This window comes from Corvus cornix, chromosome 2 (assembly GCF_000738735.6).
Source record: "Corvus cornix cornix isolate S_Up_H32 chromosome 2, ASM73873v5, whole genome shotgun sequence".
Taxonomy (NCBI): Eukaryota; Metazoa; Chordata; class Aves; order Passeriformes; family Corvidae; genus Corvus; species Corvus cornix.
The window spans coordinates 18,582,274-18,609,131 of NC_046333.1; the positions used below are offsets into that span (position 1 = coordinate 18,582,274).

The window sequence follows — 26,858 nt, forward strand, 5'->3', positions numbered from 1 at the left end:
CGGCCGCGGCGCGCGGGGACTCTCCGGTGAGTCCAGAGCCATGAAATCTGCCGCTCCTGCTCGTGGCGGGCTCCGGCGATGAACGGGGGGTGACTTGAACCGCCCCGCAACTTTCTCCCCGTGCCCCGCACCCCCGACCCGCCGCCAAAGGTAAAGCTGGAGTGAGCCCCCTCGCCAGCCCCTCGCAGTGAGGCTCAAACGGAGGAGGAAAATGTGAAATATTCACACGGAGAAGTGGTCCCCTTTGTTCTTTCATTGTTTCTACCCGAACTGGCGGATACAAGGGATAAACACTTACCTTCTCTCCTTTTTGCTCCAAAACACACACGTTCCCATCGGCTTTAAAATGCACGGTCCACTTTGGAAGCGACTACAAATGTCGGGAGAGTTTGTATTCCATTCTTTTACACTCTGCTCTTTTTAGCGTAAGATTAGGTTGCCGAGCACGTTGTTACAAGCCCCCCGCCTTAGTGAATGGTCACGTTTAGGACCCTCCAAGTCCATCCTAATTCTGCCAGTAGAATTGAGGGTATTGGAGGTCTAAACTTTCAAAAGGAAAAGGGCCTGCGTCTATCGAGCAGACCTGAAAATGCGCTCGGTTCCTCACTCACTTCCACAAAATGGATATAAACATCTCACCCCAGACAACTCAATGAAATATACATTTTAAAGCTTGAATGTAGAAAAGCTGTTCCATCTGCTGAGATAAGCTAAAAGCAAATTGGCCTGAAGAAAATCTACCTCAGTGTATTCCACAGCAGGAATAGTCTCTGTAGTTTAAAACAAGTAAATAAGAGCATCATATAGAAATGCTAAGCATAAAGTTATAAAGAAAACAACCTCTGACAGGAATGTGCTACCCGGGTGGAATGGGGAGAATCACAGTTTTTTAAAGCGTCCTTTTTTTCGCAAAAATTACTGCTTTTCATTTTTCTCCCCTTGCCACCAAGGCAGGGGGAGAGGAACCCATTTTCTGCTTTCTTTGTAGTCCAGTCGGCATTTCGCACCCAGAAACACAGGCAGTTCCCCCCCAAACCTTGCTTTAATCTGATTATGATGAGATTTGCTGATACAATGAATATTTGAAATGATCCTTGTGTCTTAGTGAGTGTGAAGCATTTCCAGGCTCCCGTTTCCAAGGCTCCCCGCTGCAGAGGGAAGAGGAGCAGTGGGGAGACCCCGCTCCCCGAGGCCCTGGCGGGGTAGCAGCCGGGGGTGGGGGGGACAGCCCCCTCCTCCTGTGCCCAAGGGCGCTGGATTAATTTAGCTCAACTCCCTCGGCCGGTGGTTTGAGCAGGATCTTTAAGTGCCTTTTCCCCCTGCATCATCACGCCTTTGCCAATTGAAAAATAAACAAATAATAGCAAAATAAATTAAAAAAAAAGAAAGAGAGGGAGGATGCAGGCGACCCAAAGTAATTGTGGGACCGGGAGTGCATGTTGTCTCACACCCCCTCTCCTCCTCCTCCTCCCCCTCCTCCCGATGTGGCCTTAATGGCAAACTGGAAGGCCGGTTTATTTCATAGGGCCATATTACAACCAACAAGGTAAATAGGGAGTCGTGGGGGAGAGGGAGGGAGGGGGGAGGGAGCAAGAGGGGCTTTTCTTTGATAGCATTTAATTGGAATTGAAACATTCTGGGGCTGTAAACATTCTTTATTTATTCAGCACACATAAGCGGGCATTGTTTTATCACCATCATAATTACGGTGTCCTTTAAACTGACTGATAGCAAAGGAGATAAGGGAATGCGCCTGTAGCTCCAGATCAAATCGCTAGCTCTCCCCTCTCCCCGGGTCACCAGGATCCACACGGTCCTTGGAGATGAGGAGCGCCAGAAGATTGTGGCCTGGCTATCCCTTACGTCATGAAAGTGATTTGTACCACATTGCTAATTTGGTGCAATTCATAACCTCCTGATCTCCTTCGTTTGCAACTGCTTTTCAGTTTGCAGGGTATGTTTTTTAAGATCTAGTTTCCCATCATAGAAATTAAGAGTGATCACCTATGTGCAGGAGAGGATCTTATTTCCCAATGTTTGTTGCTTTACCTTTGTCTAATTAAAAATGCAAACTTTTAGGATCCTTTCAGAACAAAGCCTCACCAAATCCCCTTTACGTCCAAGGATTTGCAAATTTATAAAGGCTGCATTGAATTCAGCATGGGTCAAGGGGCAAAAAAAGGGTAGAAGGTCACTGCATTTTGATTATGGGTCAGTAAACAACATGGCATGTAGTATGTGTCCAGAAACTCCTGCTAAAAAGTATTTTAAAACTACCATGAGTATTAAACTCAAGAAATAGTCTTAGCCCGTAGTGATTATAAATTGCACAAAATTCTAGTCTGCAAGAAACACTTCAGCCCCCATGGAAAAAAACCAAAAAACCAGAAAACCACAAACTTAAAAAGCAGCATTGCATCTCTGTTTATAAAAAGAAAAAAAAGAAAGAAAGAAAAAAATAGAAGAAGAAAGGAGAAAAAAAAAAAAGGGGGGGGGGGAAGAAAAAAAATGGAAAAAAGAAAAAATCAACCCCAAAACTTCTAGGCATAAGAGTGTTAGCCAGATTACGATTTTTTTTCCCCAGGCTGATGGCTGGTATTTCTTTGTCCCACACATTTAGGAGATTTAGTTATACATTCTGATATATTGTCTGACTAGAATTTATGGCAAATTTTAGTTACTACAGTCACATTTGGCTGACTTTAAAATAGCAGAAGGATCCTATTATACTGTTCTTTGACCCTATTATATTTACGTTACTGGACTCTTTGTGATAGCCTCTAGCTGCTTTCTATCTGTGTCCTCCTTGAGCAAAATATGCCCAGCAGTAACTAGAAGCAGGGTGTAGTGTTAGAAATCAAGTTCTTATGTGAAATATGTATTTCTGCCCAGCGTCATGAAAGCAAAATGTTTATTTAATACTTGTCAATACCTGAAGACATAGTCCAGCATTAACAAATAATAATAAATAATAATAATATTCTAATAATGTGGCAATCCTAGTGTGAAAATGCACATGACCCTTAGGTTTTCCTGAAGATTTTCAGAATTCTCCCCATTAGTACAACCGGTGGTGGACATTGCTATTGCATTTCCCAATGAAACGTTTAAAAGACTGTAAATGGTGTGTGCATTACTACATTGCAGAAGGAAGAGGTCAGGCTAAATTGCACTGGTATTTAAACATAATCATACCATGAAAATAAATCAAAACATCACGTAAAAGGTGTATTTTAAATGTTACACACGTTTTCTATCTGGAATGACATGGCTAAGCACTTCCCTGTGAGCATATATATTTTAACACAAGTTTACAAAAATAAAAGTATGTGATTTTCAACAAATGGGAATAGGTCTACAGCAAAGTATTATGAGTATCATTTTGCTCTTTCTTTTCTAATGAGCTTTATCCTTCGGCCAGACAGTTTTAAGACTGAAATACTACTGGCTATAGAGTGTAGATTGCAGATTGCACGCTACTCAACGTGAAAAGGAGCACATTTGATTGATCGCCTCTGTGTGTGTGTGCCCATACACACAACTCTCTGTAGTTGCATGTGTATGTATTTGGCAAAACCGGTCATCTCTGGGTGTCCTTATCTTAAGAAATGTGAGACAAACATCCATTCCTTTAATCATGTTCATCTTTGATCACCAACAAGGGTGACACAGTCCACAAAATTAACAAAGAAACTCCCTTGCTTTTGAGAGATACCTACATGTACATCTGGGTCTGCACACACATGCACATGGACACACGAACACATAGGCATACATCCCAGTAAGTAAATTATGGCATAACTTTTCATGTAATTGACACCAGACACCTTTAATTTTTCATTTTCATTCTTTTGACCAGCTTTCACATTAACAATCTAAGCCATAAATGTTGGTGGCTATTGATCGCAATCCCCTGTGTGCGTGCAAATCCATTTTCAAGTCCCCTGCCTTTAATGTGCATGTGCGTGTGCAAGGGGCCTCTGACGGCTGTTTATCAGGATCTCCCCCAGCCTGCTTGAAGACGACCCCGGATACACAACGTGTGCCGATGGCCAAGGGAAAACGCACACACGCACACACACACACGCACACAAAAAGAACCAAACCAAACCAAATGATGGAGAAGTAAAGAAACAAAGCTCTCTGTGTGAGATGCGGAGAAAGATATGCAACCGAAAGTGTGTGTAAGTATACGGTGGGGATGTGTAGGTTGGGCGCCTGACATTTCCCAAGACTTCTCGTGGTTTTCTCCCAGCCGACATCTGGCGCTGCCTCGACCCCGGTGCTCATGGCCGCACCTTTCAGGAGCCCGAGGTTTGCCGAAGAGCCGTCACTACTCTTAAAGGTTTGGTAGCGCTGGAATTAAAAAAAAAAAAAAAAAAAAGGGGGGGGGGGGAAGAAAAGACATTTTAAAAATAGTTGCCGAATCCCACTGCCAGGCTAGCAGCGGCAGGGCGCGGGTCTGGGTGCCCGTGGCTCCCTGCGTGCAAACGCACGCGTGGATTTACACGGGAATCCGACCCGGCTGAACTACCTGACAAATAAAGGACTTTTCAGCCCATCGGGCTTTTGGGTAACGTCTTCTGAGCAGCTTTCTCGGAGTTTACTGTTCCTTTACTGTTGACTCCATAGCCTTAACCTTAAAGCAGGGGGAGGAGAGCAGTAGGGAGGGGGTGGGGGTGTTCGCAGCATATAAGTACATCAGGAGGAATTTTTAAACGACCTTATTGTCTCTAGCTCTAGAAAGACCACGATGATTTCTTTCTAGCGCCAGCAGCTGTTTTCTCTCGAAACTTTGCTTTTTTTGCCTCTCACACGAGCGAGCAGGAGAAAGGCAAGGCTGGGGGATCCAGATGCGAGGAGAGGGAAGGAGAACTCGGCGGATGGTCTGAGCTGTGCCGAGGCATTGTTCACTGCTGCCTCTCGGTTACGTTTAAAGGCTGAAATATCACGAGATCCACTCAATGATCCTTTTCTAATTCGAGGGACAAAATGTAATTTGCTGTAGCTCTGCTTTCTCGGATGGGAATACTATCCCCAGGTTTCAGAGGGAAGAACTAGGCATCGCGGTTCGCACACACACGGATCACATGGATTAAGTTGAACAGCGGCGATTACATCTGCGCTGAGAGCAACAGTAGTCCAGGGCTGACTTTTCAAATCTCAGCCCTCCGAGTTAGAGGCTCCCTTGAATAGACTTCCTCCATTCCCGGATGCACTTCTCCAAATTCCCACTTCTCTCTCGAATTCCTGTGAAATTGGGGGCTTGCCTGCATTTCGCCTTGGCATGCAAAACGGCGTTTTCACAGAGTGATTATGCGCTTTCTTTTAGCTGTACCTGACGGGGTAACACGAACTCTACGCACCATATTGCCAACACGCGGAGTGGATATTGACGTTTGGGATTTAAGATTTTTATTTTTTTTTTCCTCCGTCGATTTTTTTGCCAAGTCACAGCAGTATGAGATGTCTCATTAATCTCGCGGATGTGTCTAATTCTGGATGTGCAGTGATACATAAAAGTGCTGGTGTTTATATCCAGCGGAACACTGGATGCACGGCAGAGATTGGTGATTTTTTTTTCGCAGCGCCTAACGTGCAAACCGCAAGCATCACTTTAACGTGACAAGGGAGAGGCATGCAGCTATCGCAACATTTGCGAAATCCTCGTTCTTGACACTCGAATAATTTAACGTTCCTAAGAAGAGGTTAAACCTTCATGCTGCTTCTTCAAATTGATTTTAAGGGGCTGCTATAAATGGAGCATCAAAAAGCTTCGTCAGGGCTACTCCGAGCGGAACATGCAAACTGCGAGCCAGAAGCATCCTAGCCCGATGCAATATCGTACATTGTGTGTTCCAGCACTTTTTTGTTATTACGTAAAGGCTCTTGGAAGCACCTTGGATATTTTACATTCTCCTTTCTCTGCTGGAAGCAATCAGCACGCAGGAATCCTGACGTGGGCTCTGGGACTATAGGACATTCCAGCTCGTGATCCAGCACGGTTAATCGTGAAAAGTGTATACATTTCTGGCTTATCTATGCTTTGTTATGGGTCTGACGTGAGCTCACGTCCTCCTCCCCCCTCCTGCAATATTACAGGCAGAATTTCAGTTAAAAGTGTTATAGTATCACGGTGCAGGAGCCCGTGATATTCCGGCAGCAAAAAAACCTTAGTCCCCGGCTATAAAAAGCTAATTAAGCAGAAGAGGAAAATCAAGAGAAACTCGAAAATGTAAGTACTCCCTCTCGTTAACAACCGAACATTTAACTTTGGAGCCTCAGAAGGGGAAATACCAGGCTGTTCTGCACGTTTTCGCTAAGCTTCATTTTCCACACAATGCAGAATAAAACGCTAGTTTAAAGCGGCTACGTTACCGAAGGATTTTCCATCGCTACGATCAGACTTATGTCCTTTAAATTCATGGCATGCACAAAAGAGCAACGTTTGTCCAAAACAGGCTGAAAATACACGGAACGATAGGGGGGAAAAGCATACAAATCCTTCCTCCGAAGCTAGCGACGAGGAAGTCTGAGAGGGCTGAGTGTGTTTGAGCTCGGATTGTTTAATAGAAAGATTTATATACTAACTGTATTATTTACTTTGGGAGGGGAGGTGGCAGTATAAGGGTATGCTAATTAGTGGGAGATTTTTTGGGGGAAGGGGTGGAATATCAATTTTTATTGCATCACCTGTCAGGAGTGTCCAATCAGCGTTGGCTTTAGGGGAATTAATTGATGAAGGTGTCTCCGGACGAGCTCACTTCACTCTGTCATTTTATTTGTAGCTAAAGCAGCGGCGGGAATAGCAGCTGCATTTCTTTTCTCTTCCTCCCTTCACATTCCATTATCATAGTTTCCAATGGAAAAGCAGGGAATGAAAGGGAACAGGTACTGATCTTCAGCAGCAACTTAGACAAACACTTTGGCAAACCTGATTTTTAAGATTATATATTGATTGTAGCCTCGCGGTATTTTTTAATTTATTTTTTAACATTTTGTCTAAAGTTTGGCACTTCATTCACCAGGAATAACAGCCTTTGTTATATTTTATTAGCAGGATGCCTTGAGACAAATACAGCATCTGGCTGAGGATTGTGTGTGTGTGGCTTTTTCTTTTTTTTTTCTTTTTTTTTTTTTTTCATCTCTCTCTCTCTCTGCAAATGCTGGGAATAATTTAATTCACGAAATGGGAGACCTGAAGTCGGGTTTTGAAGAGGTGGATGGCGTGAGGCTCGGCTACCTCATCATTAAAGGAAAGCAAATGTTTGCACTCTCCCAGGTTTTTACAGACCTGCTCAAAAACATCCCGCGAACTACCGTGCACAAGCGAATGGATCATTTAAAAGTAAAAAAACATCACTGCGACTTGGAGGAGTTGAGGAAGCTCAAAGCCATCAACTCCATCGCTTTCCACGCCGCCAAATGCACCCTGATCTCCAGAGAGGACGTGGAAGCCCTATACACATCCTGCAAAACCGAACGGGTTCTTAAAACGAAACGGAGGAAACTAAGCCGGGCGCTGTCTGCCACCGATCTCCGGCCGGAGCTCGCTCCCGCCGACCCCTTCTCCGGCTTCTGGAAGGAGAACAAACTTTGGTTGGGTCTGAGCGACTCTCCTCGGCCGCTGCTGCCCGTCCGGAGGAAAGCTCTGCGCCCGGGGGACACAGCCTTGCTACCGGCTGCTCATCTACCTCACATTTTTAGTAAATACACTGGCCACAGCTACCCAGAAATCGCTCGGGCGCCTTGCAAATCCCCCGTAAACTATGAAACGGCGCCGGCGGTGGGCGGCTGCGTGCCCCTGCGCTCCCGCCGCCCTCTCGCCGCCGCGGCGCGGCCCCGGCTCCCGGCCGCCGGTCCCCCGCCCCTGCCCGCCCGCTGCCGCCGCCGCCGCCACGGGGCGGCCGCCGCCGCCGGCACGCTGGGCCCCCCCGGCGGCGCCCGCCGGCCCCTGGCCCTGCCCCGGCCTTGCCGGCCCCGCGGCGTCCCGCGGCTGCCGCTGCCTCTGCCCCGCGGCTTCGGGCCGCCCGCCTTTCCCGAGAGCGGCAGCAGCGACTCGGAGTCCAGCTGCTGCTCGGGCCGCGCCGCCCACGACTCGGACTGCGGCTCCAGCCTCTCCAGCTCCAGCGAGGGCAGCTCGGAGGAGGAGGACGAGGAGGAGGAGGACGAGGAGGGCAGCGGCGCCTCGGACTCCAGCGAGGGCAGCTCGGAGGAGGAGGAGGAAGAGGAGGAGGAGGAGGAGGAAGAGGAGGAGGAGGAGGACAGCACCTCGGACTCCGACTCCAGCTCGGTCTCCAGCCAGGTTTCGGTGCAGAGCATCCGCTTCAGGCGCACCAGCTTCTGTAGCCCGCCCGGCGTGGTCCACGCCAACTTCTTGTACCATCTGGCGGCCGCCGCCGCCTCCCGGCCCCCGGCCCCGGCGGAGCCCGGTGGGCTGCCCGCCCTCCGCGGCGCTCCCGGCGGAGTCAAGCCGGAGCTGCCGGAGGAGTGGGGCCGCCCCGGCTGGGCTCCCACCGCCCCGGCGCTGCGCTGCTCCGGCGGCCTGGGGAGCTGCTTCGCAGAGATAAGAGATGATAGGGTATCCGAACTCACATTCCCACACTCTGAATTTTCCAATAATGCCAAGAGTACTGACCTAACAATTAACTGTGTTGCAAAGGGGGCCTCTTCACCTAGCCCAAAGACAAACAATGCATTTCCACAACAAAGAATACTCAGAGAGGCAAGGAAATGCCTTCAAGCAACTACTACACACCGTGCAGATAACAATACAATAGCTGCTAGGTTCTTAAATAATGATTCTTCATCAGCGGCAGCAAATTCAGAGAAAGATTCCAAAATCCCTCATTGTATTGAATTTGCCACGGATTTGCCCTCTTTACAAACTGATCCTGCGGAGGATGCTGCTTCTCCAGGGGCAGCAGCAGCAGCTGAGCTCCAGTGCACTGATACAGGCAATAAGGCATTGCCATTCCTGCACAGCATTAAAATCAAAATAGAGGACAGCAGTGCGAGCGACGAGTATGAGCCTGATCTTACAACACATAAGCTAAAGTGTGAGTGCAATGATACTAAGGATGAGTTTTACGGTGCGACTGAGAGTAATAACCAGGACGCTTTATTAACAGCCAAGGAAGATTCTGCATGCACTGAGAAAGAAACCACTTCCTTAAACCCACTGACTCAGAGTCAGGTCCTCTCATGCACTTTAGGTACTCCAAAACCTGAGGATGGGGAGTATAAATTTGGAGCAAGGGTGAGAAAAAATTACAGGACACTGGTTTTGGGAAAGCGACCTGTACTGCAGACTCCTCCAGTCAAACCAAATTTGAAATCAGCTCGAAGCCCACGTCCTACAGGTAAAATCGAGACACATGAAGGAACACTGGATGATTTTACAGTTAACAATAGACGCAAAAGGGTAGCCAGCAATGTAGCATCAGCAGTGAAAAGGCCATTTAATTTCATTGCAAATTTTCCCTGTCCACCATCACTAATTATTGGCAATGATGGGGATTTGTTGCCAGCTTATTCCTTAAACACCACTAAGGATTCCCAACCACCTCACAAGGCCCATCCTGTATGGAAATGGCAGCTGGGCGGTTCTGCAATACCTCTTCCACCTAGCCACAAATTCAGGAAATTTAATTAATAAAGTAGTTTGGAAAATATTTTCTTGAACCACCTTTAACTTTCTTACCGTTTTTGGTTTTTTTAAAACTCTGCAGCATGGTTTGTACGAACCCATTAATGCTATACACACTTTTGGAATCCTGTTTTATCACATTGTGAAGACAGAAACCGGATTACTATTTTATTTATCATTACAACAGTGGGGTTTTCTTATTTTGGGGTTTTGGTGGGTTTTTTTTTTTTTTGGTTATTGTTGGTTTGGGCTTTTTTTTTTTTTCCTCTGTTGCATTGGTTTTGTTTTTATTTTTGTTTTTTTATTATGTTACATTCCACAGAGTACTTCAGGCTAAAGACTCAAGTTAAACTCAGTTATTATGGTAGAGCTGGAACACTTTACTGTTTAAATGCTAATAATGCACCAGTACCTCAATTCAACTGCTGCAAATAAATGTCAAAAGGTTGAATAATAAATATTAGAATGAGCCATTAAATTTATGCACTAGATTTTGAAAATGGAAGTCTAACTGTTAATTCAGTTAAAGTTTGTTAAGTTACATGGTTGCACAGTAAGGGTTCACTATAATTCAATGTGGCAGCAGTCTACTTTTTGGGAGCTTTGTTTTCGGGTGCAGGGGTGTCTTTTTCAAAGAGCAGTTGCACTTACTCCTTTTTCTCCGGTTTGGAAAAGACTGGGGTCCGCCTGTGACCCCAGCGCTGGGAAAAGCTGCCTCATTTGAAACGAGTAAATAAATGTGGAATTCTATTTTTGGTAAAAGGGTGTCTTTTTACTTGTACAGCCACTCTTTGCAATTGGGAAGCCTTTTTGTTTCACCCAGAGGTCTTAAATAAGGTTACTGTTATCCACTAATGTCATACTTAAGTTGTGGTCTGAACATGGCCCTTACAAACTTGCAAAGCAACTGAAATATTTGCCTGGCCAGCAGTACAATTTATGGTCCAGCCCCTCACGCTGGCTGGAGGAAATAGCAAAGCAGTAAATACAACACAGAAAGTGAAATGAGAGGCCGTAAGTGGAAAGATTACACAAAATGAGAAGACCATGTTATTCATAGCTTTTTGGCAACAAAACTCAGGCGTTTCAACCATGTTACACTTCCCAGTTCTACCCTCATCTCTTGAAATTTGCTATTGTGGGTTTTTTTGCCTTGCCATCCTCTCTATGTAGCAGAAACATTTCTACTGCACGTGACAATCAGAGGCAATTATCTATATTTGCACTTAATATCAAAATAGTCGAACAGGCAGACTTCTAGAGTCTAGCCCTTGGTAAGACATGCTGGTATAATATATTGTGATGATGGAAGCAGTAAATCAAAATTATGGAAATTTGCACTGTTGAAAAGCATGCTTTAGCTTTATTTTCAATTAAAAACACTGTTTAAAAACATCCTGATTCCAAACACTTTGAATTATTGCAGTTATCCGTGGTTTCCTCTCCGTTTGTAAGTTCACTGTTTTTACTTGGAGGAAATACGCTTCAAGAGGTTAACTGTTTCACTCCCTCCCTCCCTCCCCCCCCCCCAGCCTCTGCAAAAGAAAGGGAAGGAGAAAAAAAAAAAAATGAGAGAAAGGCTGGAGGCCGAGGTGGAGGCAGAGCTGAGAACGGGGGAAGGTATCTCTTGCGGGGGGAGGACGGATACAGCAACTCTGAAAACAGCCTGAAAAGTTTGCATCTTGAGAAAGGCAATAATAATTGAGTTGCTGAATCAGCAGAGTTTAGGATGAATAATTGCTGGTTTCTTTCTTTGGATTAGCGTTTTATTTATACTAGATCATTCACAAATTAAATTTTAAGGATTCCACTCATCGATCAATCCCGGGAGAATAATTTATCGTAAATCAAAAAAGGAAAACAAAGCAACAATGCAATGTTTACTGTGTGACTCAAAGTCAACATTTCTGCTGGCAATCCACTGCCTGGGTTTCAGTTTTTTAATTCCTGCCTTTTGTGATGCCCTGTCCCAACCCCTCGTGTCTCCAAATATCCCAAGCAGTCACTAACTGGTTTCAGCTCTGTTTACTATATCCACACCGGAGTTTTCCTCTCATTGTAAAAGGCCTAGTCTGAGAATACCTGCAGCCAAATATATTTAGAAAGAGTAAACAATTGCCTTTCAGTGGAGTTACCCTTCCCCCCTGCATGCACACGCACACACACATGCACACACATCACTTTAAGCTGCCAATTGCAAAAGGTGCATTGCATACTTAACCGCTCTGCTGAAATTACGATGGTCATGAAAAATCTGCTTACTGAAGTTGTTCTGAGATGAATGTTTACATTCGTGTGTTTAGAGCTGCACAGATTACAGCCTTATTTCCAGAGAACTGTAAGTACGTACAAAATGTACTGCTCAGGAAAGCCCCCTGCTCTGTTAGAAACCGTGTCTGCCTGACAAAGGTCTTCCCTTGACCAAAAAAGAAAAAGAAAAAAAAAAAAAAAAAAAAAAAAAAAAAGGAAAAAAAACCACAAAGAAAGAGCCAAAAGCTGTGCAAAAGTGCAATATGCAAACTTGAAACCCAAAATTTCGCCTTGTCAGTTAAACAACGTATCACTTTCAAAGTAACTCTGTCCCCTGACCCTGTTTACTTCCAATTAGAGATATGCTGATTTGGCCAGGAATTGTAAATTACAGAGGTGCCTTTTCAGGTTCCGAAATAATCCGGGGTGGGGGGTGGGAGGGGGAGGTATAAGCATAAATTTATACCAAATAGGCTCTGCAGAATTGAGGACGTGAAATATGGCGCCCAGCCCTGCCAGCGGCCTGGGAGCCCCAGGCACCCCCGGGCATCCCCGGCAGGCTGCTCCGCTGGGCTGCCCTCCATCCAGGCAGCAGCAAACGGCAAGGAGTTAAACAGCCAAATAATTTTCACACGTGCACACCTCAGTTTAGTGCAAGTCACTAGCAGGGACATTCGCGTTTTTACTACCGTTGGAGAAATTAGCCAGGTACAATGACTCACCAGGGAAAAAAAAAAAAAAGAGGGGGGGCAATGGTATTCTGTCCAATTCTGGTACTTTGGTAACTGTTTCTGATGACATTGTAATTGTTATTGTGATCAGAGTTCATTACCATTTCAGCCTTAAACATGTGAAGTCTTATAATTGAATTACATAAAAATAACCAAATTTCTCCCATAAAGGTAAGTTCTAATAATGAGGAAAACCCAAGGTTTTCCAAGGGAGACAGGCTACCATTTTGTTATGATGTTTACATGAGATAAAACTTAAAACGTGTTAGTAATTACCACCATTTTCCAATTCCTGGTGTACACAAAAATCAACAGAATTTTCTAGAGGAAAAAGCAATTGAGGAAGTGTGTGTACTGTAAGGACTATACTCTGTAAGTATTTGCCACAAATAGAGTTCACCGGTAAATTTACTGGGAATATTTCTGCTGCCAGATGGAAGACAAAAGAAAGTTTTGGACTCTGTTTAATTCTCTAGAACATTAAAAGGGGAACACATGTAATGCCTTCAGCAACGAGGTATATTGCCTTAAAAGATGTAACTTGCCCTTTACAGCAATTTACTTTAAGAAGTGATGGTTCTGTAAGCTACACTTACTTGACTACAGTGGGATAATCTCTTTACTGGTTGTTTATTTAAAACGCCACTACTAGCAATAATGCAAAATAGTGGTAGCTGTTGTATTAAGTTTGCTGTTTAATCAATTCACATGGTGATTTTTTTACATGGTCTCTGATCCCTTTAACAGATTTAGTTGCCAATAAATTAAAGTTTCTGCAGAAATGAGAGCAATGTTATGTTTGTGTTTGTCACTGTTCACACGTGCGAGTGGTTGAGACAGAAAAGGGTAAAAAAAGTGGCATTTTTGACACACGGCAGTAATCTGCAGGAAAATATTCTACATATGCAGTATGTTAGAGAACATGAAACACGGATAACCTTGTTAATTGTGGTTTTTATGGTTAAGAGGATTGCTGGGAAGAATATGTAATGGTTCATCCTGGGATCTATTTGGTCAGCTTGGAAGCACAAAAGAAGGACGAGCGCCTGAAAATGAAAAGCCCTGGCTAGCAAAATCAGGAGGGAGGCTTTGGGATCTACCTTCCCGAAGTCACGCTTGCAGACATTACCCATTCCCTTGGTACTTGGCCCTGCAAGCCGCGGTCTAACAGCTCCGGCCTGACCAAAAACCTTCGGGGAAGGGACAGCGAGCCGGGTTTAGGGCTTACACGTTGCATTTTTTCACTGCGCTGATATAATTATTTCCCGTGCCCTAGGCCCCTCTCTCTCCCCCTCTCCCTTTCTCTCCGAGGCGGCCTCACAAGCCCCCGCTTTAAAAGGCCCGAGATGTTTTGCATGAGGCGCTCACAATAGGGGTTGAGGGAATTGACAGTTTCAAAAACAAGGCGCCCTGTCCTTTCCAGATGCCGAGGACCCCTCTCCCGCACCATCTCTCGTTTGCTCCTCGCTGCTGGTGGCTTTACCCCTAGCATTGCAAATACACGGCAACAGCTGTGTTTGTAAACAGGGGGGAGGACGGCGAGAGCGCCGCCGGCCCAGCTCCCGCTCGGCGCTCCCGCCGCCTGGAAATCGCAAAAAAAAAAAAAAAAAAAAAAAAAGAAAGGAGAAAAAAATGTAAAAAAAAAAAAAAAAGTGAAGAGGGAGATCAAAAAAATGCCGGAGCGCAGCCGGGGCCCCCGAGCGGCCGGGCTGCCCAAGCGCGGCGGGCCCGGGGCATAGCTCGCCTCGGGCCGCCATCTTGCCCGGCTCGGCGGATCCTCCTCGGCTCCCTGGCCCAGCTCCACGGGCCGTCTCCCTCGCTCCCGGCCAGGCTCCCTGGCCCGGCTTCCTCGCTCCCGGAGCGGCTCCCGCAGGCGGCGGGGGCGGCGTGGCGGTCCCCGGGAGATCCCGCTCTTCAAAGCGGCGCCGTGGCTCCCACCCCGCTCCCCCTCCGGCTCATCCACCGGGGCGACCATCTTCCCGGGCTCTCCCGTGGCGCGGCCCCGCCGCCTCCCGCCCTGCCCGCTCCGCGCTGGGGGCGAGCCAGGGGGCAAGCCCGTGGTGGTTTCGCGGGGCCCTCGGGGCAGATGCTGGGCTCCGGGCCAGGAAGCGGCCGGGGGAGGCTCGGGGCTCCAGGCTCGGCCGTTCGCCGTCCGCCCCCGCGGAGCCGGCCCGGGAGAGGACGGGGAGCGGGGTCAGCGCAGAAGGTCCAACAGGGCTGTTTGCTCTTGCGTCTAAAATGTAGCCGGGGCTGTAAAGCGTGTGAAATTACGCACCGGTCTCTTAAAGAGTGGCTAATTTATAGTAAATAGCGAGGGCTTTGTAAATGGATTTATTATGTTGTTTCTTGTTAATTGTTGAGAAAATCCCCATTGTTGAGTGTGAATGGCTTTATGGGCTAACCCGGGCCGCGCTGCAATCCCGGGGCAGTAAATGGCCGCTCCGCTAATGTGGCCCGTAGCGAGAAGCCGGACCAGCCGCGGTGACCTTTGGGCGGTGGGGCCGGACATGGACGTCCCGCAGGCAGACCCTGCTGAAGCCTCGTCCCTCGGCGGGGGACGCGCCGGGACCCCGGCCCGGGGCGAACCGCTCTCCCTGCCCGACAGCCCGGGGAGCAGCGGCGCGGCCGGACCCTCCCTGCCCACGGCCGAGCCCGCCGGCCCCGCCGCGGCAGCGCACACGTGCAGGAGCTGCTGCCGGCCTTTGTTCGCGGCCGCGCTGCCCCGGGTGCCCCTGCCCGCCTGCTCCGCACCGCCCCGGCCCGCAGGCCGGGTGCCCCTGCCCGCCGAACGGCACGTCCGCATGGAGAGGGGGGCTCCAAGGCGGCCCTCGGCCTCCCACACCGCCGTTCCCCTTAGACAAATAAACAGGAGCCAGCACCTCCAGTTCCCTCTCCCTCGTTCCGGAGGGACGGGGGAGGGGATGGCAATAGGGGTATCGCAATGAACTTCCCCAAACTCCAGACCGTGGCCCCGCTTCCCGGCCGCGGAGAGAGGCTCGCCGATGCTCTCGGCGGTCAGAAGGACCGGGACGCGGGGACTCCCTCTCCGTTGGCACCCAAATCCCTCCCGCGTGCACGCGTCTGCATATTGTAACATACAAATCAGGATGAAATGTAAATTCTACTCTAGAAACTTATATTGGGCTATTCTCTTTCCTGAAATCTCTCCCCCTCTGATTTCGCTATTAGGAGAAATCCTCCTGGGTTTAGAGCACTTGTTCCACGGATTTCTGCACAGCCCACATCTGTTGCCTTCCCCTCTGCGGCTCGGGGCTCTGCCCCTGCTCCAGGCAGAGGAAAGCGCGGGTCTCCAGGCGGGCCGAGCCGCGGAGGGGCCGCCGCAGACCGGCTCTGCCCCTCAGAGCTCAGCGATTTTCCAAACTCCCTTTCAGGATCGGGATTGAATTGCAGTCGTGTCAGATGCACGGCTCCCTCTTCCCCGGGATTTGTGCTCACAGTGCTTTTCCAGGCTGATTAGTAGTGTCGGAGCTGCTAGATAGGGCTGTACAGTCCATTTCCCTCAAAACAGGATGTTTCCATCAACCTGCATTTGGTTTTCCCCAAAGAGCAGCGGAGAGTTTAGCTGGGAAACACATCCCGGCTAAGACCTCGTCTTCAGCTGCCACTCGGGTCACTTCACATCTCTGTATTATATTTCATCTTGTCATTCCCCTTTCTCTACCTTCCCGGGGAAAAAAATAAATAAACTAACAAACAAACAGCCTTGGAAAAGCAGCTGCTGATGGTGAAACGCGGGGACGCCGCACCGTCAGCGCCTGGCGGAGCGGCAGGGCCGATCACCATCCCCTCGCCGGCCGAGGCACGGCTCGGTCCCGGACACACCCTCCCCGACCTCCCGGTTGTTTGTTGTAGGTTGGTGTTGCTCCCGGAGCAAAACCCCCCGCTCTCCTGGACCACCTCTCGCCTGGCTGCCCCGGGAACAGCGCTTTTGCTGGGATTTCTGGTGTCTCTGTGCGTTTGTGGAGATGCGTGTGAATGGGGCTGCGAGTGTTAAAGCTGCCACATAACCTGTGCGAACATATGTTTTATATTTACCCGCGATGCTTTTGTGTTCCTGAGATTCAAGGGTAAACTGCCCAGGACAATAACAAATGCAGAATTATTATCTAGTAAAGTGCATGGGGAAAAAATTATTATTAAAAAAGAAAAAAAAGAAAGAAAGAAAATAAAGAAATGGGTTTGTTCTCTTTTGGAAAAGCTCTTTTCTATTTTCGTGGACATGACATTTGGGTAAGGGTAAATAGCAATAGCGTGCTATTCCGTGTGCAGTTTTTCCAGAGCGTTTGAAAAACTACTGTGTCTGTTGGGGATGTTTGAAGTAGCACATTTTAACCAGAAGAAGGATTTTCAGTTTTTTTCCCGCTATGACATAATCGTCCCCGTCAAAATCTGGCTAAGTTCACCAGAGGGAAAAAGATGTTCATACTATATGATGTAGCAGAAGAAAAGAGGGAACGGCGTTTAATACACCATATAAAATAATGTCAGATCTCCCCGGCTGGGATCTCGCAATCTCTCTTACATTTTAGAGTAAGTTTATAAATGGTTACCTCGGATTTACAAATTTTTGCTAATAAAATCTCATTAATTCCATTATGATTTCTGTACCCTTCTCCCGTAAAGGGGCCTGTAAAATATAGCCATTCTACACAAGCCCTGCCATTCATCAAGTCCGTGAACATTTGTATTTCCCTATCTAGCCGCGTAGAGGCCGATAAATAGAAAGGCTCTCCAGATAATCGCTGATATCTCTTGCCCTCCGCGCAGAGTACTTGGCGGTGTTTGTTCCGTCCCGGAAACCCGGGCTTCTGAAACAGGCTTGAAAGTGGGTGAACTTTTTAAAACACACATGAAAGTTGGGAATCTTTATATACGTGTTTGCATTGCTCGTGGGGCAAAGAGGAGTATACCCAGCAGCAATTCCTCATCAGCGGACTTAAAAGTCTCCTGCCTTTCCCGAGGCCCTTCTGCCTCCCTCTGGACTCCCTCCCCTCTGTAAACACCCGCGCACAGATGCGGCGAGGCTTCCCGGGAATGCTCCAGCCCGGAGCCCGGCTCCTCTGCCAGCTCCTGCCGTGCTGCTGCATTTGTTCCTCCCGTTTTCCGCAGGAGACGGATGACACGGGGTTTAGGAAAAAGCTCCAGAGGGTAACTTAGAGTTCAGCGGCTCTCAGCCCCAACGCCGGCACAAAAGTACAGGATGATTTTGCTGCAGCTTCGTGCGAGCTCCTCCGTCTTCACAAAACCTGCGAGCCGGAGTTGCCCTCCACGCAGAATTTACTGCTTGTGTTTGGTTTATCAACGCCGATGGCGTCTGATCATTTAGAAAGACGAACTGCATAAACATCTGATAGTTTGTATTAGAATCAAGCACAGTGACAATTGCACAGAACTGGTTTTAATTTTATTCCAAAGTGTTTACACATCGACATATGGTGAATTTGTCTTCGCTGAGAAAGTTAAGAATCAATAGTGTTAATAGCTTCGCATAGGCATGATAGCGATTAACGTTTTTGCTTCCACCAACCCAAGGTTTCTGAAGAGGAACACTTGCGTGCTGAAAGAAAAAGGGTTTTCCAAGGAGACTAAGTGGCTCTGCTCGCTAAGGTGCTCAGGGTTTCCTCGCAGGCATCACCGGGTTCAGCAGGACTCGCTCTCTCTCCACTGACGGACATGGAGAAGCAGCAGCGCCTTTGCTCCGTGTTTATCTCTGTTTTGCAATGACTTCGCTTGCCAGTACCTGCAAAGCTCAGCCTGAAAAGACAGCTCGCTGGTTCCCGGCGAGGAGAGCTGGTCCATGATAAAGGGCTGAAGCCTAGTTCCCCCGAACTCCGGCTGTGATGACAGCGTTTTCTAGGAGCCTCTCTCACTCCCAAGGAAGCGGGAAAAGCAAAGTTCCCGAGCCCGCTCCCCATCCCATACTTTCTATCAAGGTGCTGCAGATCCTTTGGCAAACTCCCTGGTTTTCCCAAGGGCTGTCCAACGACACCCGGTCATAGCAAACTGAGGTGGCAAAAGCTTGGTTGTGCCAGGACATATGCTATAAATGAGGATGCGGTCTCAAAGAGATCATAAAACTATGTATTTACGTGTACTGAAAAAAAGAAAATCAACTCATACTCAAGAGTCATTGACATTTACAAATGCTACTAATGGAACAATTTTCCCCAAAGTCGAAGGAGTATTATTTTTAATTTTCAGGTGTTGCTTTACAAAGATCATGAAATCACGTAGAAACTTCAAGCCTAACCCAATCCACAGATGTCTATGCACGTCTCTAAGTCAAACAGGTCAAATATTTTTTAAAGACGCATTTACCAAGAGAAAAAAAAAAAAAGGCATCTAAGCTGGAAACCTGTGGGGGCATAACAAAAGGAAAGAGGCCACAAAGAAATATCCCACAGTGGATTACAAGGTTATGGGACAGGTCACTACAGGAAAGTTAAACAAAAAATGAAGGGTACATTATATAAACCTCACATAATTAAGAAATAGTTAGTTCAAATGTTGTAGTTATACCTTCAGATATTTGTGGAGTTTGTTGTTCATGTGCCTGTGAATTTATTGGGAGATTATTCTGTTAATATGCCTTTATTTACCCGGCGTTTGATTTTCCACATAATTAGAAAACTGACCGCAGCCTTTAATGACTGTGTATTTAATGAAGACTACGATTATTTTACACCACAGACAGATGTACAGGATGTGCTATTATAGGAGGGGACGTAGTCAGAGAAGAAATAAACCCAGCCTTACAGAGAGAAAGGACTCTAAGAGAGTAATATATTAAATATTGCAGCGATCGATTTCAATACCCTGAGTGGACACGGGAATAAAAATTCACCCCCAAGATGAAATGATTAAGAATTCTTTGTTGTGCGGGAAAAAAAAAAAAAAAAAAAAAAAAAAAGCAGCGTTTTTTTTCCAGATCCTTTTTGTTCAGGTTAGAAGAGGGCCGGGCAAGCATCTTTCAAGCTCTTGGGTCGAGGTTTGGGGTATAACCCTAGAGGTTAGCCGCATCTCAGTGGCGTTTCTCCGTGGTAAAAAAAATGGGTCTTTGTCCGAAGAGAGACGGATTAAATATCAAGCCCGGCTCCGGTGCGCGGGACAGGAGCAGCCCCCCGGCAGCGGCTGCCACCCGCGGCAGGGCTGCGCACCGGGGCGCCTGGAGGGGGGCGGCGAGGGCGTCCTGCAGCCGGGAGCCCGGGACGGGCAGGGATGGGGCGGGCGGCGGCAGGGGAGCGGGTCCGGGCGGCCCCGCCGCAGCCCCTCTGTGGCCAGGCCAATTAAGGCGGCACATAAAGCTGCGCTCCAGCCGCCCTCCGCTCCCACCGCTGCCCCCAGCCCGCTCTTCCCTTTCTTGCCTGCATACCTTCCCCCTCTCTTCCCCAGCTACAGCCCTTCTCGGCTTTAATTAATAATTAAAAGGCGGAATGAAAATTAAAGAGGGGGCAGAGGAGGAGCGAGAGCCCGCGGGAGCCCGCCTGGGCGCGGAACTTGGGAGAGAAGGTGGCCGGGCGTCATGCGGGGCTGCCAGGCGGGGGTCCTCCCGCACCCTCTGGGCCACCTCCCTCCCCCTATTCCCCCGGGATGCCGGCCGGGGTGGCCGCCCGGCACAAGGCTGTTTGCGGCAGCTGGGTCGGAGGCTTGGCAGGACAGCGGCCGCGGGCTCGGGTTTGCTCCGCTGCCTTTCGGCTGCAGGGAACAGGAATTACATCCCAGAAAATGCGAACCTGTTGACTGCCACGTCCAGAGTGAAAGGGCCGGTAGTCTTTTACATTTCCAAACCTATGAAGTTGGGACGCCATCGCTGGGCCCCTGGATTCACCTGTCACTGCAATCACTGCCCCCGAGCACTGACAAATATTCACAATAAAAGAGTGAAAGGGTCTCTTAAGGTTCACTGATTTGTGTGTAGAACTTTGGAAAACTGCAAACAAGCGAGAAAAATTGTCCATTCTTGTGAAGGGAAATACAAGTTTGCACTTAACCGTTCAGCGACAAAACCCAAGGACTGGCCAAAGAGCCGGTGACATATACTATAATCTCCATAACAATTTCATTTCCTCTCTTCCCTCTCTCTCTTTACTGGTTAGCAAAGGGGAAAATCTAAGGGTTTAATCCCGAGGAAGGCTTTCCATTTATTCCCACTACAGGGAGAAGGGGATATTGAGAAAAACCAACAGATCCTGAACAAAATGGAGAGGGAAGTCCTCAGGCTCCGCGCTGGGAGAGGAGGATGGGGAGCATCCAGCCAGAGGACACATGCGAGTCAGAGTGAAATAGAAACTGGCGCTATTAAATTTCCTTTTAAGTGTGCCTTTGGATTAGTTGTACACGGAATCTAGTAATTAAGGCCCTTCTCTTTAGAGAAAACCTTTTCGGTTTCGTATTCCAGTGTCGGGCGTGATTGCTGCGTGCTCGAGAGAAAAAACATAAAGGACCAGTTTTTCCTTTGAGCGCAAAAAGTTGCTGCCACATTAAGTGGTTTTTACTAAAGACGACATTAAATTGTACGGTATTAGCAGTAATCACCGAGGGATCTGTTTTGTACCGTTCCAGGCCTCAGAATCTGCTGTTCCCATCTTGCTGGGACGGGGGAAAAGCGCTTCCCGATTAAATTCTGCATTAATAGAACTTGGCAACCCGCAACAAAAACCTTGCTTAAGTGAAATGAAGAGACAAAAGGCACTTTAAATGCTGAGGATGGGGGCTGGGGAGCTTATGCCACTAATTTTAAATGAAGACGACGTTCACGCCTTGCGGCCAGCGGCGAGCCCGTGCTCGGGCTGGATGAGGGATAGCACTAATTCTCCTCCGTGGGCTCGCTGCGAGGCTCCGGGCAGGGCTCGCCGCCCTCCGCATCCTCCCTCGCCTCCCGAGGACACAACGCTGGGATCGAGAACTAGGAGATCCGCAAAAGCAACGCCGTCGGCTCCCTTCTTAGGAGGGACCTCAGCTCTGCCGGCCGGGGGGAGCGCCGGGGACTGGCGGGAGGTGGCTGGGGGATGTCCCCACGCACTGCGGAAGCGTCCGAAGTGGGGCATTTCCACGCCCTGCTCTGGGGAAGGTTGTTTCACCCTCATTTGAGAGCGGATGGCGTTTCCCACGGGGACACGCGACCTCAGAAGTCCCTTCCTGATGTTCATGAGCTCTGTGCTGCGGTGCGGTGGGTTGGGGGCTGCTCCCACGCGTGTCCGGCGCGGCGGGACGCCCGGCCCCTCGGTGGGGAGACGGAGCCCGCTCCGGCGGGGACTGCGCGGAGAGCGGAGCGGGGCCGTAGCCCTTGCCGGGGCCGGCTCTGGGCGCGGAAATAGAAATGTAACATCTCCTCAGACAAATTAATTTTTGACGGATTTATGGCACGGTTTGCTTTCAGGATATTCATTGGCTCCTCCGAGCTGTAATAAAGTCCAGGGTGCAGAAGTATAAACACGCACCGTCTGCTCGGCGGAAACCCTCCAGCAGTATCTGCCAGCCAAAGATCAAGACACTTTGTGCATTTTCCACAGATAATGCCCATATTCCGAATGAGTGATCAGAGAACTCCGGTATTGTTAAGTAAAATGAGAGGAAGGCGAGTGACGTAGGAGTCGAACAATGGCATTTCTGAATCAGTTTGGTTGATTGACATTTGGGGGCTTCATGACCCGAGGGAATAGGACTCATTACCGTGAATACACCAAAACATCAACCGAGATTAGAACTCTGGATCTTTTAAAAATCCCATTTAATTCTAAATTATAGTGGGAAAATACCAATTTCAAGAAAAAAAAGCAAGAGAGGGGGAAGAAATTGCCCCTTTATGCCCCTTTAATTGCTCAAAGCCCCCAAATAGAGTAAGAAATAGCGTTAAGATTTTAGGTAGCATTTAAGAAGAGAAAATTAACTTTACAGACCAAAAATCTGGCTGCTGACAGAACACCGAATACGAGAAGATAGGTATTTTTTGGGACCTGCGGATCTCACGCCAAACCGGGGTGGGAATGGATGCACAGTGCAGGAATAACTTAATAAGATGGATATTTGACAGATTGATATGAATAAATAATTAGGTATGATTCCATTCTCCTTTGCTACGCGTTTTATATCTCAGATTCTCAGGAAAAGTGCAGTAAGGATGAGGGGGAAAGAAAAGGGGACAAGTAAAAGGGTAAGGAAAAATGTGTTCAAATCAGCCTGGAGAGTCAGGAGAGGGGTGGTATGGGAGTCTGTTCGGAAGACCGACTCTTTCTGAACAAAGTCCATTTCTCACAAAATTGGGAATAAAAGGAAAAAGTAGGCAGGGTGTGTGCCAGAGTAGGGCAAAGTCTCTGAAAGCCGGTGACCGACCTTTCCCGGTGGAGCAGCCTTAGCCAGTGGTCATCACAATTTGACCATCTTCAGACCAATCTCCTCTTCCTGGCACCGAAAACACAGTCCTTGGGTCCAGCACAGGGCCAGCGTGCCTTAGAGCTGTGTTGGCTCCTTCCTATCTTTGAGAAAATAAATGCTCACGGGGTTGCGATACAGGATGAGACGGTTAACCAATGCCATTCTCAATGTGGCTGCAAGGAGAGGTTGCCCTGTTAACAAATTTTCGATCAGTTATCAAAGTTGAAGATTGCTGAGTAGTTATTGCTTTGCACAATATGACGGATTTATTCATTCTCTGACCAGAAATACAAATAATTAGGACCCTGGCAATCCCACCAAAAGAATGTAGTGCTTTCAGCTTAAAACACAGACACACAGGCAAACCCAATGATTATCTAAATGTTCTATTATACATTTGCTAATGCGGCCAGTGACTCGCAGCCGCCGCACATCCAGATATAATCTTTATACAGAGACATCTTGGCTTTAATTAACGACTGCTTTATTCTCACCATTCTTGGGAAAAAAATAGGTGTCACGTCATATTAAAATTAGGATTATTTTAATTTATTTGGGCTCTTAAGCAAAAATCATTCTAATTGTATTTCGAATTACGAGGGACAGGCGATTGAACTGATCGGGGAGTCCGAACAAAGGCAGGGCGCCGGTAACGTGCAACGCCGATCCGGGGCTGGGGGAGCCTCCCCGCTTCTCCCGTGTCCTCCTCCGGTGCCCCCTGGAGGGAGGAGCGGGACGGAGCGCGCAGGAGGCCCCGCGGAGCTGCAAACCCGGGCCCGGCCGAGCCCCGCGTGTTGCGGCACATCGGCCGGGAGAAGGGAAACCGGGGGCGCTCCCGTCCGCCAGCGCATCCCCGGGCACGGCGGCGACAGACCGGGGCTGCGGGGCAGCGGGGCCGCGGCGGGCACATTGCGCTCGGCGGGGAGGCAGCGGCGGTCCCGGCCCCGCACCTGCGCGGGGGCCCAGCGGGAGCTCCCAGTGGAGCGCAGCGTCCCCGGCCGCCGGGGGAACAAAGGCGGCGGTGGGGGCGGCCGGGGGTGCCGGGCGGGCCGGGCCGCGGGGCCGCGGGGCCGGGAGGGGCCGCCCCGCCGAGCCCGGGCCGCGGCCCCGCCAAACGCGGGACGGCAGCGCCCCCTGCAGGGCCACGGCGGCGCGGCGGCGCCTCAGCGGCGGCACCGCCCCTTAAAGGGGCAGGAGCTCTTAAGGTGGAACGGATGGGGCGGCGGCGGCGGCCGCCCCTCCGTCCCGCCCGACGGGACTACCCCGGCCCGCGTCCGGAAACACCGTCGGTGCTGCCGCCGTCTCAGTCCATGACTCCCGCTCCCGTGAAGGCATCTCACTGTTTACGATGCATGTCAGTGAAGCGCGCAGTGCTCCCGCGGGCGTGATTTTCCCCGCGAGACACGCGGCCCGTACCGCGCTGAGTGGGTTTGCCGGGGACAGCGGTGTCGGGGCAGACACCGCTGCCGACTGCGGCGGGGGCATCCTCGAGGGAGGTACCGGTGCATCCACCCGGACCACACCGGCCTCCCCGACGGCCGAGGCTCTGCTAACGGGCCGACCCTCGGTCCCCACGGCCCCCGCCCCTTCGTGCTTTGTTTCCTGTCGGGGAGCACCCCGCTCCTCCCGGGGTACTGACAGGCTTCGGTGCCCACGCATCATCCAGCGGAACCGGCGGCTGCACTGGGTTCCCTGTTCGCCTGGGAGCACTGGCCCCGACTGGGGGTCGGAGAAAAAAAAAAAAGGGAAAGAGGGAAAAGAGAAGTAGCGCCCATTCAAGTGGTCCTGCCCTACGGGTGAGACGCTCAGAGTTCCTGCCAATCCCGAGCAGTTTTAGCGAAGGATGACTCGACTCTTAGGGCAGAGGCTCTCCCAAGGCTCCCTACTCCCCCCGTGCACAGGGCCACGGCGGCAGCTCCATTTCGTGGGAGGCGGAGTGGAGCCGAGCAGGGCGCCGGGGCCGCGGGACGAGCCTTCGTGGGTGTCGGACGGGACGTTCCCGGCAGGCTGTTGCCGCGGAGCGTCCTCTCCATGCCCTGAGACACTCCTCCTTAGAGCGAACCAAATAAACTTAATTTAGAAGAGATGAATTAAAAACAAAAACAAACAAACAAACAAACCAAAGCCGGGGGGGCAATTCTCCCTTATTCTCCCTTTACACGGTGTTTTGCAGCTCCCCACAAAGGCCCGGCGGCTCCGTCTCGCCATCCCCGGGGCAACGGGGGATAGAGGCGCCGGCGTGCGTGCTTCTCTGTGGACCCTTTCCCATCCACGAGCCTCATCGAGCAATGATTTTACTCTGGCTCTTGGGGTTACGGAGAAGGCGCAGCGCCAGCGCCGAGGGTCCTCCCAGAGAAGCGCCGGCGCTGAGCCCCCGAGGGGCCTCATCGCGCAGGGCGCGGTGCCGCGGCGGGGCCGGCCGGGCCTCGCAGCTCCGCTCCGGCTTCTCGGACGCCTCGGCGGGGCGAGGGACACCGGCGAACCTCTCCGGGACACCCCATCCACACCTCTTTTACCGTCCGAAATGAAGCCTAAAAGGCAGGAGGGGTGCCGGGGGATGCCTCTCGGTTGCGCGAGAGCGCGATCGTTGCGCTGAAAATTCAGGGCAGAATTACGTTTCCAGACGGGGGATGGGTTTTTTGGGGGGCTGGTGGTGACGGAAACTAATGAAGACAAATCTGCACTAGAGCTACCCCACACAGGCTATTAAGCACGACGAGGTTTCCCGCTCGTGTTTTTAAGCGGTGATTTGTGAGCTCCGCGCACGGCGGTAGCGGCGGGGTGGCTCCACCGCCCAGCGTCCGCGCCCTCACGGTGGTTGGAGACCCCGAGCCTACACCGAGCCGGCCGGAATAGCAGTGAAGTGTTTCCAAAATCAAATCAGTTTCCTGCGCCCCCCTTCCGTCCCTCCTCCCCGTGAAGAGGAGCTGAGGATGGGCGGCTGGCGCTGCCCGGCGCGGCCACGACCTGCCCCGCCGGCTGCTCGGAGCGCAATAGCCCAGCCGAGCTCTGAAACAAGGCGAGGAAGGGACTGTCATGTCCTCCACGCTTCGCCGCCTGGTTTTTTGGTTTTGAAGTTTCCGCGGATTGGCCAAGAAGTTAGCGCTGGGGCTCACTCGGTCAGAGAAGATCCCCAAAATTTAGCGTTTATGTGTTTAGCTTGCTGGTAGGCTTTCATGAAGGGAAAAGCTGCAAGCTTGGAAATATAGGCAAAAATCTGCACCCCGCGAAATTACCCAAGAGACCCAAATGCTGGAGGGGGGAAGAGGTATTTCACCCCAGGGTTCACACACAACTGAATCAAAAATAGCACACGGCGGTTTAGTGTTGGAGCGGGTGACTGTAAAATCCTGAAGGGCTAAGATGTGCCATGAGAAGGCAACAATCCCATAGACTTCAGCGGACCGTGTCACAATAAGCCATAATAACTGCGATTAAAGCGGCAGCAGCAAATCAGGTACCTTATCTCCCCTTTTTATCTGAAGCATCAGCATATTCTGTCTTCCCTTGACAAAGAAGCCCTCATCCAAAGCATTTTGTTCCCCTTGACAGAATGAAACACATTTTCCTCCCCAAAGTAAACATAATACATGTGACTAACACACTGGCAGGGCCAACAGCAGGAAATTTAACTTTTAAAGAAACCGATCTCTGCCCGTGATTGATGCTGTGTCGCTCTGACAACAGAGAGTGTGTAGCTAATTGCCTCTATAAACGAAAAAGATATTGCCCTCATTTTATCAAACACATTCTTTGTCCGGGGCTAAAACAAGTGTCACAGTAAATGGACATGACTGTAGAGATTAATAGTTTCCCAGCAGTGAAATCTGAAT

General features: G+C 49.6%; 1 protein-coding gene across 1 annotated transcript; it reads left to right on the plus strand.

Moving 5' to 3' along the window:
- Positions 1 to 4,713: 4,713 nt before the first annotated feature.
- SKIDA1 (SKI/DACH domain containing 1) lies at positions 4,714 to 9,886 on the plus strand. The gene has a single exon (XM_039549969.1). It carries the CDS (start codon positions 7,190 to 7,192, stop codon positions 9,653 to 9,655), a length of 2,466 nt encoding a protein of 821 aa, XP_039405903.1. The 5' UTR covers positions 4,714 to 7,189; the 3' UTR covers positions 9,656 to 9,886.
- Positions 9,887 to 26,858: the final 16,972 nt, after the last annotated feature.

What these genes read in the sequence shown, in the direction of transcription:
- SKIDA1 (XM_039549969.1), top strand. Translation starts at nt 7,190, where the DNA reads ATGGGAGACCTGAAGTCGGGTTTTGAAGAGGTGGATGGCGTGAGGCTC.